At 33.4% G+C, this 11394-nt stretch overlaps 1 protein-coding gene across 1 annotated transcript in view; it reads right to left on the bottom strand.

Annotated features, from left to right (window-relative positions):
• Window positions 1-11394, bottom strand: part of Stxbp3 (syntaxin binding protein 3) — a 68865-nt gene continuing 57471 nt past the window's right edge. The window contains exons 17-19 of the mRNA XM_027922056.2: window positions 9294-9379; window positions 2654-2805; window positions 1-1049 (exon numbers count right to left, since the gene is read on the bottom strand). Of these exons, the coding sequence (XP_027777857.1) occupies window positions 955-1049; window positions 2654-2805; window positions 9294-9379 (333 nt within the window). The 3' untranslated portion in view covers window positions 1-954. The remainder of the gene's footprint in view (window positions 1050-2653; window positions 2806-9293; window positions 9380-11394) is intronic.

Here is an 11394-nt window from a genome sequence, read left to right as displayed (position 1 = left end):
TTCGTTTAAAAGCTTTATTTCTAAGAGCAAAACTCTGAACATGAGTACTACATAAAATTATGGTCCATCAAATGACAGAACACTCTTAGGTCAAGTAAAAGGAGAGATTTAAAATGAAGACGTTACCTTTGAATAACACAAACACATTTGCAAACATATTCTTATGTGATGTAACCTTATGCAGTTATCACATCGTTTTTTAAAAAGGTCATTGGGAGTTATCTTGGTAGGATTTTATGGTACCTTCTTTTTCTTTTTGTAATTGTAATTTAGAATTTTTAAACTTTCCAACTTTCCCCTTCTTTCTCAGGAAAAAAACCCATAATTTTTGTAATTATATATTTTATTTTCTCTCAGAATATTCATGATTATTTTTGGTTTTCTAGTTTAAACATACATCATTTAAAAATTACATAAAATTGTGTTTTTTAGAAGTATCTAGCAAGACAGTACACTATGAAATCACTCAGTGACTCAATTATTTTACAAATAAAACTGTGAATTTCAGTTGAAAGAAAAACTACATTAATAGGAAATAATTCTATCATACATACACATTTACAGTTTTTACTTTTATATCTTCATTTAAAAATCATTTTTCCCAAAAAAAACTATACTTCAGCATAAGATAGATAAGTATTTAATACATGATTAATATATATACACAAGGGGCTGTGAAAAATTACCCATAACTTTAAGAAATTCTGTTCCAGAGGTTAAAACAAAAGTTTAGAAAGCATTTTAATATCTTATCACCTATAAAGCAGCAACAATATTTAAATTATTAAAGGTGGCAAATCCAACAATACATAATCATAAACAGTCCTTTAAGAAATGTATTTGAAAGTCATTGTTCCATAAAATATTTACATTGTTTAAATTACATGATAGTAACATTTTCTTTTTTTAATTGAACATATTAATTAAAAAACCTCTAAACCACTTCCCCTGAAGCTACTCTTCTTTAGTAAAGGAGACTTTATCCTTGGGTTTATTCAGCATCTTTATATCATCCAACAGCTTTTTGGGTGTTAAAATATGTGTAGAACCTGATAGAAGAAAAGAGAAAAGATAAATTTTCAGAGGCCAGCAATTAAATTGATTTTCCTTGGCTTAATATTTTGTCTTATCCTTCAAATACGCAAAGTGCAATAGCTTTGGGGCAAATTAACAACATTTCTATAGACATCTTCCTGAAATATGCCTATATTGCTCTAGTTCAATTGTTCCTTGTCTCTGAACATGCTCAGTAATCCATCAGAAACACAGCCAATTCCTAGTGTTCTGTCTACTTTGTACCACATTTAAAAAAATTTTTTTAGTTGTAGATGGGCACAATACATCCATTTTGTTTTACTTATTTTTATGTGGTGCTGAGGATTGAACCCAGGGCCCCCACATGTGCAAGGTGGGTGCTCTACCTCTGAGCCACAACCCTAGCCCCTGTACCACATATTAAAGAGCAAAACTGAGAATTTTTCTCTATCCTCATAACAGAACCCCAATAGTTGTCATTTAGTAACAGAACGTCTAAGCAATACTGACATATAAATCCTGAACCTCCACAGGTCAGGAGAGTTTACCCATCAGTGGCTTTGACTGAAGTTCTTTTTTTTTTTTTTTGGTATCAGGGATTGAACCCAAGGACACTTAACCACTGAGCCACATCTCCAGCCCTTTTTACATTTTATTTTGAGACAGGGTTTTGCTAAGTTGCTTAGGGCCTCACAAAGTTTGAGGCTCGCTTTGAACTTGAGATCCTCCTGTCTTAGCAACTTTTAGTTGAATTGCTGGGATTATAGGCATGCACCATCACACCCAGCTTAACTGAAATTCTTTAAACTGAATTCCTCATAGGCCTTACCTATGTGGCATTAATGTCCACAAAATGTCACATTCATGTCCACAAAAATTTGTTAATATTTCTGAAGCAAACATGTATTTATGTGTCCAAAATTACTTAGTGATCAGAGCAAACAGAATCATAGGATATAATATTTTAAAGGAACAAGGTTATTTCCCCCAAATCAGAATATTTAAAAATAAAATTATCAAGCTGGGCACAGTGGTGCAAGCCTGTAAGACCAGCTACTTCATAAACACAATGCATTTCAGAATATGTAATTCCTCAGCTACTTCAGGAGCCGAGGCAGGAGGATCACAAATTGAAGTCCAACCTGGGCTACTTAGCAAGACACTGTCTCAAAGTAAAAGAAGTGGGGATGTTGCTCACTGGAGTGCTTGCCCAGCATGCATGAGATGTCTGAGTTCAATCCCCAAGCCTATAAACAAAATAAAATAATCAAAAATATCAAATCATATAAAACACATTTTATGGTTGAAAATTTATTTTTGCATTCATCAATTTAGTCTTTTTTTAAAGAGAGAGAGAGACAGAGAGAGACAGAGAGAGAATTTTTTAATATTTATTTTTTAGTTTTTGGTGGACACAGCATCTTTATTTTATTTTTATGTGGTGCTGAGGATTGAACCCAGCGCCCCGTGCGTGCCAGGCGAGCGCGCTACCACTTGAGCCACATCCCCAGCCCATCAATTTAGTCTTAATTGATGAAAACTGACACAATTTTGCATATTCATTTTTGTATATAGTATTTGTTTTAAAATACAAAAAAAAGGGAAACAAAAATCTTACCAATAATAACTTCACAGGATTTATGTGCCTGAGAAACTTCATAAGCACAACGCATTTCAGAATATGTAATTCCTCCAATTACAAAAATAATCAGCTTTGATCCATTTTTTCGGTCCAGTTCTAAATAATTGGTTCTAGGTTTCTGGCGAGCACTTAAAAGTAAAGGAAAAAGTGAACATGTTAAAAACATTTCCAAACCTATACTCTAAAGACTTTTAAAAAGCCCAATTTAATCAAATTCAACTATGATACCAATTATATTGATTTTTAAAATATTTATTTTACTTATTTTTGCAGTACTGGAGATTGATCCCAGGAGCACTCTAACACTGAGCCACCTATCCAGCCTTTTTAATTTTGGGGACAGGGTCTCACTAAGTTGCCTGGAATGGTTTCAAACTTAAGATTCTCCTGCTTTGGCCTCCTGGGTTGCTGGGATTATAGGCATATATCTTGCCTGACCCAAATATATTAATTTTAAGGAAATGACCTAACTACAGTATGACTAGAGCACCCAGAGTTAGCTAGGATAGCCCTGTCTAGCTTAGCATTAAAGTAGAACTAACATCCTCCCGTATTTATTTGATACGAAGAAATAATGTACCTGAAAAGTCTGCAGCTTACTGAAATTAAAAAGAAAAATTGGTAACTGGCATTGAAACAGTAAGGTTTTGAAGATATGAAAGGGAAGTGGGGCACATACGGATTTGGAGCTGATATATTCCTGGAATTCAGCAAATATGATGGTAGGAGGCTGGGTTGTAAAGTTAGGCACAGGTTTCTATCCTTATTTTGTTTATTTTTGACTAGCTATTATATTCAGCAAATTTCTAAGCCTCTCTTTAAACCCTGAAATTTGCTTAAGAACTAAATGAAGTATTGTATAGGACACAGGAAGTATATAATCAGGTACTGAGTAAGCAGTGAATAAATAATAACTCTTATTTTGGTCATTTCTTCTCCCAGATTTTTCTAGATCTGCACTGTTCAGTATAGTAGCTACTAACCACAAAGAGATTAATGAAAAATTAAACAGCATAAAAAATTCAGTTCCTCACTCACTCATATCAAGTAACCCAAATCCACTATGGCTAGTGACTATTATGCTAGACAGTGAAACAGAGAACATTTCCAACACTGCAGAAAGTTCTAGTGGATAGGACTGCTCTAGAGTATAAGAACTAATTTTTTTGTTTACATCTTCTACTGGTAAAAATTTTGAGCTTCTACAAAAAATTAAACAAAAAACCAAATAAGCTAATCAATAAATGGGCAAAGGAACTGGAACATGTACTTCACTGAAGAAGAAATATGAATGGTCAACAGTATGTTCAACATCTCTAATAATTAGAGAAATGCAAATTAAAACTACACTGAGATTCCATTTCACCCCAGTTAGAATGGCAATTATCAAGAATACAAGTAATATCAAGAATACAAGAATGTGGGGAAAAAGGTACACTTATACATTGCTGGTAGAACTCCAAGTTGGTGCAACCACTCTGGAAAGCTTGGAATAAAACCATCATTTGACCCAATTATCCCACTCCTCAGTATATACCCAAAGGACTTAAATCAGCATACTACAGTGACACAATCACATCAATATTTATAGCAGCTCAATTCACAATAGCTAAGCTATGAAACCAACCTACATGCCCTTCAACAGATGAATGGATAAAGAAAATGTGGTATATACATGACGTAGTATCACTCAGCCATAAAGAAGAATGACTTTATGACTCTTTGCCACTTAATGGAAACTATTGTGCTAAGTGAAATAAGCAGTCCCACAGGGCACGGTGGCTCGGGAGGCTGAGGCAGGAGGAAAGCAAGTTCAAAGTCAGCCTTAGCAACTTAGTGAGGCCCTAAGCAACTCTGTGAGACCCTGTCTCTAAATAAAACACAAAATAGGGCTGGGGATATGGCTCAGTGGTTGCCTGCCCTTGGGTGCAATCCCAAAAAATCAAAGGCCAAAGTTCTCTCTGATATGCAGATTCTTACACACAACAAGCGGGAAGGAGGGAAGAATAGATGTTCAGTAGATTAGACAAAGGGGAATGAAGGGAAGAAAGTGGGGATGGGACTAGGAAAGAGAGTAGAATGAATCTGACATAACTTTCCTGTGTTCATATATGAATACATGACCAGTGAAACTCCACGTCATGTAAAACTACAAGAATGGGATCCTAATTAGACTAAGTTATATTCCACGCATGTATAATATGTCAAAATATACTATCCTGTCATGTATATAAAAAAATTAAAATGAAAAAACGAGCTTCTAATTATACTGTTATATTGTGTACATGTACGAATATGTAACCAAAAAATTCCATTATTATGTACAACTACAATGCACCAATAAAAAATATGGAAAAGAAAAATTCTGAGCTTCTATTTGAAAGGTACATATTTCAAAAATAAACATTTACATACATTTATAAACATTAATTCATAAATTATATGTGTATACTAGTATATATTAACAAAAAGCTTAATTTCTCCTTTTGGAGGTAGCCTAGCATGCATGGGGCGCTGGGTTCAATCCTCAACACCACATAAAAAAATAAAATAAATATATTGTTTCCACCTAAAACTAAAAAATAAATATTTAAAAAAAAAAATATATATATATATATATAAATATAAATAACCAATAGACCACTTTGGGGGTCACTGTTCCAGATGACCTGTAAGGCCCTGGAATATGGGATCCCACAGTAAACTTTTAATAATGTTTTTTGCCTAGCCTTTGGCAAGAATGACGGTAGTAAATTAAGGGAAAAAAATCGGTAGTTGGATTTGAAAAATGAAAATTGGAACAAGACACACTCTTAGCTCTCAACACACAATAAGGCTGACTTATGAAATTTTTCAAGGGAGAGGAATAGTTAAGAAAGCAAAAGAAAAGAAGATAATACTGCTCACAATAATTATGTGACAAGTATATTTGAAAAATTAATAAGAACTTCTAAAACAAAAAAATAAAACTGTAGAGATGGTTTAAATAGATTAGGCACAAATTTAAGAGATAACTAAAGACCTGAAAACTAAATTTGAAAGAAAACTAAATTCAAAGAACAATTTCCAGAATGAAACACAGAAATAAATTAAGAGATATTTAGATAGAATGAGGAGTTCAAACAAAACCAAGACTAAAGAAATGGCAATACTGGAAGCATTTATGAAAGATGTGAATCCCCAAATTCAGGAAAACAAATATAAGGAAAGAAAAATAAATCTTTAGATAGACTTAGTATAGGGCACGTATAGGATACCAAAGACAAAAAACAATCAGGAAAAGGCAAATTACCCACAATAGTGTAACAAGGCTGAGAGAAAACACACCCTCCTTCACAACTATCTCAAGACCTAAAACAGCAAAATATTATCTACAAGTGTTGGGTAAACAGAACTGTGCACCTAAATATTCATAGCCATCTAAGGCTGCTATGTAAGAACAAGGCCAAATGAAAATATTTCCTGACAAATAAAACCATGAATACTCTACCACTAACAGACCTCCACTGAAACAACTAACAGGAAATAGTTTGGAAAGAAGACAACTGAGGATGCAAGAAAGCACTGAGCAAGTAACTGGTTAACATTCAAATAGAACTGAATAAAAAATAATGCTGGGCATTTATATGAGGGGTAAAAAAGATATAAGGTAAACTTAAACAAAGTATATGAGCTAGGCACCTACAATCCCAGCTACTTATAAGGCTAAGGCAAGAGAATTATTAGTTTAAGGACAGCTTGTCTCTGTCTTAAAAAATAAAAACGGCTGGTGATGAGTGGCGAAGAACTCCTGGGTTCAATCCTTAGTACTGGAGGAAAAAAAAAAGTATATAACATTTAAGGGTATGTGGTTTGCATTAAATTGTTTTAAGGTTCTTTTATTGTTCAAGAGGAGAGTAGAAACACTAATTTCAGACTTTGTTGATCAGTTCAGTGGTAAAGCACCTCTGGATTCAATTCCCAGTATCCTCCCCCACTTAAAAAAAAAAAAAAAAAAAAAAAGCTGAGAGCAGTGGTGCACACTTGTAATCCTAGCAACTCAGGAGGCTGAGGAAGGAGGATGTAAATTCAAGGACAGCCTGGGCAAATTAGCAAGACTCTTGTCTTAAAAAATAAAAAGAACTGGGTATGTAACTCAGTGGTAGAGCACCCCCTGGTTCAATCCCAGTACTAAAAAACAAAACAAAACAAAAAACCCAAATAAAAAGAACAAAACGTAGAAAGGACTTGCAGTCATGGTGAAACAAAGTGGGCAGGAGATTTCCCTGTGAGAAAACAAGTATATAAACCTAGATGACATTGTGTATGTGTGTGGGGAACCCAAACATTTCAGGTCAACTGGAAATTGTTGACAGGCAGACAACAAACTGAGAAGCATTTATTCTTGAATATTTCCTAAATTACCAGGTAAAGAAGGTGGTAGTCATTATGAATGGTCTTCTAGCCCAGGACTGCAACCTACTTCTATTGCTCTGCCTTCTCAGATGAGAAAAAAATACAGCTTTACTGATTTAAAACTGCCTGTGAAAACCAGTAATGTGGGGTGGTAGTAGCAGGAGTACAAAATCCTGGACTGGGCTTACCTAGCACACGTGAGGCACTGGGTTAGGACCCTCAGCACCACATAAAAATAAATAAATAAAAAAGGTATCATGTCCATCTACAACTGAAAAAAACAAACAAAAACAACAATAAAAAACAAACAAAAAAACAAAGTACACAAAACCCTGTAGCTTTGATAATTTAAACTGGCAGAACTGTTTCAGAGGAAGAAGACCTACAGCTTTGGTAGCCTAATACTGTAGTCTCAATTTGAGCTTGGCAGCAAATCAGTCAGAAATTTAATATGTAAACCTTGAAAATCTTGAAAATGAGAAATCTAAGGAAGGCAAGGATAAAGCTCTCTAGACATCATTAACTGACTGCTAAAACTCTGCATGCAAGAGAATCCTGAGAACACTTAGGGAAAAAAGTGAGATGGAAAAAAAAAAGTGGGGATTGAAGAACTGGCTATATGGAATGTATTCCTTAATGCACCCTTAGCTTGATTAGCAGAGGATGGAGACTGTACATGCTTAAAGTGCTCAAGCACAACTTCTGCACAGATAAATTGCTGACCTCTAAATCACACAGAACTAACCATTAAGAGCCAAGCTAAAGGGTTAAAAAATGCAGCAATGATATCAGTGGCTATATAAACAAAAGAGAAAGAGTCCATAGTTTAAGTCTACACAAATTACAACAAAAAGCAACTCAGAGTTGCTTCAATATATTATCTATAAGGTCCAATTTTCAACCAAAAATTTGTAGCTATGCAAAAAAAAATAGGGAAGTGTGATTCATGTTTTGGGGAAAGAAGTCAACAGAAACTGACTATAAGTAGACCCATATGTTGGATCTAGCAAAGACTTCAAAGCAGTTATTACAAAAACGCAAAAAAAAAAAAAAAAAAAAAATCACTAACCAATAGGGTTTTTCAACAGAAATGGAACTAGGATTTGAAATGAAGCTCAGTGGTAGAATACTTGCCTAACATTAGTGAGGCCCTGGGTTTGATTCCCCAGCATTCCAAATAAGAAGGGGAAAAAGAAAGAGATAAAAATAAAAAAGAACCAAATGTGAAAAGTATGTTAAATGCAATGAAAAAATCAGCAGATGGTCTCAAAAGCAGATTTGACATATCCGAAAAATTCGTGAACCTAAATATAGACAAGTAGGTATTACATATCACAAGAATAGCAACAACAAAAAAAGAAAAAAGAAAGAAAGAAAAAGAAAAGAAAACAGAGTTTCTGTGATCCTAGGGGCAGTGTCAAGTCCTCCAATGTTTTGCATAATAAGAGTTTTGAAAGTCGAAGAAATCATGCCTGAAACCTTCCTGAATTTATCATCATAAAGACACAATCAAAAATATGTTATGTATAACTGTAATGCACTAATAAAAAACATTTTTAAAAAATCTAAAAAACAATTAACTTGCAAATCCAAGAAACTCAACAAACTGCAGGTAGAATAAACACAAAGAACTGCACCTAGACACAAAATAATTAAACTGCTGAAAGCCAAAGATTTAAAAAAAAAAAAAATTATTGTAAAACATAACTCAAAATATTGTTTAGGATACAAATATAGATAGGAAAAGCATAAAGACAGATTAAAAACACAAAATTAAGGATAGGGAAGAAAGGAAAAATAATAAAAGTAGAGAGTAATATATAGGAAATGTGAATTATATTTATAATGATTTATTTGTTAAGCTGGGTACTTGAGTATAAGGGAATACATTATAATATTTTCTATATCTTTCTGAATGTTTCAAATATTCCATCATAAAAATTGTCAAAAAGGCCTCTGCTATTTGAAAAGAAAGGTGGGGGACTTTTTATTTATTAAATAAATGAAATATTTATTAAAATATTTTTTTAAATAAACTATGTTTTCATATTGCTTACCTGAACTCATTTAAAATAGGTTACAGCTAAAGAAAAACTACCTCTGATGTGACTATATGCTTCAAAGAGAGTTGCCAAATACGAGAGTACCTATTTACTACTTTCAATTATTAGTCTGTAGCATCACACTGAAAATTTCACTGACTTTCATTTATAAGTTTTACCTTACAGCTCCAGAGCCGTTCCAAACTGCTGGACACTGAGAACAATACGGCCACTCCTTTGAATCTAATCTATTATCAATGGCATCCTAGAGAAGAAAAGAGTTAACACCATTAAAAAGATATTTTAAGTTGAAGATTTCTGTTTGTTTTGAGTGAAGGACAAAATTTGTATTTATAATAAATAAACATTAAGAACATAAACAGATAACAAAACATTAAGAATATAAACAGATAACAAGATTAGTTCTTTCTTTTTTTAAAATATTTTTTAGTTGTTGATGAACCTTTATTTTTATTTACTTGTATGCGGTGCTGAGAATCAAACCCAGTGCCTCACACATGCTAAGCAAGCGCACTACCACTGAGCCACTACCCCATCCCCAAGATTGGTCCTTTCTGAAACTCAGTTGCTTCAAAAACTAACACTATCATTTACTTACTTATTCAACTACTATTTATTGCAGACCTATCTTTCTTCATTAGGAAGGTCCCTGCATTGGCACAAGGACCTTTTTTAACTACAGAGTGCTAGGGGTTCTAAATACTATCCCAGTTCTGACATACCTTCAATACTTTGTCATTAACAGCAATGACCCTAAAGTAGGTTGTACACACCCGGCTTAGAGATACTCAAAACAATCCAATGACATGAAGAAAGTTTTCCTTTTCACTTTATTTGCTAGAATTTTCCCTTTGTTCAGTGGTGTATTTTACGATATACTTAAGTATAATGAATATATTTTATACAGAGATTATATATGCTTTATTAGTATGTTAATCTATCACTTATAAAAAGATTCATGTTCACATTTTTTATAATTAGGTCTATATGATCAAAATTTTGGAGCTGGGTATAGTGGTACATGCCTATAATCCCAGTGACTCGGGAGGCTAAGGAAGGAGGATTCCAAGTTCAAGGCAGGCTCAACAACTTAGCAGGCTTTCAGCAATTTACCAAGACTCTGTCTCAAAATAAAAATTAAAAAGGGCTAGGGATGTAGCTCAGTGGTTAAGCACCCCTGGGTTCATCCTCTGGTACAAAAAATAATAATAATTTTTTTGGACATCACTGTATTACAAACAATACAAATGGTACAGACAAGCAGGCACAAGAAGTGAACACAAAGTAGTCAAGACTATTTCAATAAGATCATAAGAGAGGAAGAAATTGTGTTTCAGGAGAAATCCTACAAGCCCAAGATTGTCACTGATTTAATAAGCAAATTACTGTTAAAGTGATTTTTAAATATTTATTTTTAAAATACTAGCTTAAGATAAATCACTTAGTTTTCTGTAATTGCTGAAGGGGAAAAAAGTTACATTGCAGAAAACTAAGTTCTTTAGATTTTTCATGTATGTTTACACATGTATGAATTAATCTAGCAAAACAAAAAAAAAATCATAGTAATATGCACCAAATTAGCACTCAGAGGAAAGTATAAATTGAAGTTTAAGTCAAAGGAAAGCTGGAATAAATTCCTATTTTATTGAGCTCATAAGGTAATTTTTTTTTAAATACCTACTGTGTTCACTTCGTAATTCTCTGCTTTGCACAGAGCATTTTTTTTTTTTTTTAATGAACACAACACAATGCCTTTATTTTTATGTGGTGCTGAGGATTGAACCTGGGTCCCACCCATGCTAGGGGAGCACTCTACCCCTGAACCACAATCCCAGCCCCCTCATAAGGTAATTTTTAAATTAGTTCATTTTACAATTTCCTATAATTGAATACTATTTTCTAGGAAAAAAACAGTTCTAAATGCATTATTCATATGTTAGATCTAATAGCAACTATATGAAGTTTATATTTTAATCACTAATATACTACTAAGAGTACTGGCATTTAATGGTTTCTAACAGTGGTATATATGTGAATGTTGTTCTGTTGAATTTTCATTCACATAATTCCACTTATACTACCTATAGTTATTTAAAACAATGATATTGCTTTTCATAAAGCAGATGTGTGCTTATTTTTATTTACTTATTTATTTTGAGACATACAGTGGTGTGTTTTTCTTAGTTAAGAATCTTCAAGATCATCCTCTCCTCCTTTGACCCAGATGTAGCCTTTTTTGGTGAATCCACCAAGCATTGC

This window comes from Marmota flaviventris, chromosome 10 (genome assembly GCF_047511675.1).
Source record: "Marmota flaviventris isolate mMarFla1 chromosome 10, mMarFla1.hap1, whole genome shotgun sequence".
NCBI classification, from domain to species: domain Eukaryota; kingdom Metazoa; phylum Chordata; class Mammalia; order Rodentia; family Sciuridae; genus Marmota; species Marmota flaviventris.
The sequence above is the reverse complement of the archived record's forward strand: the minus strand, read 5'-3'. Positions and strand labels throughout refer to the sequence as shown.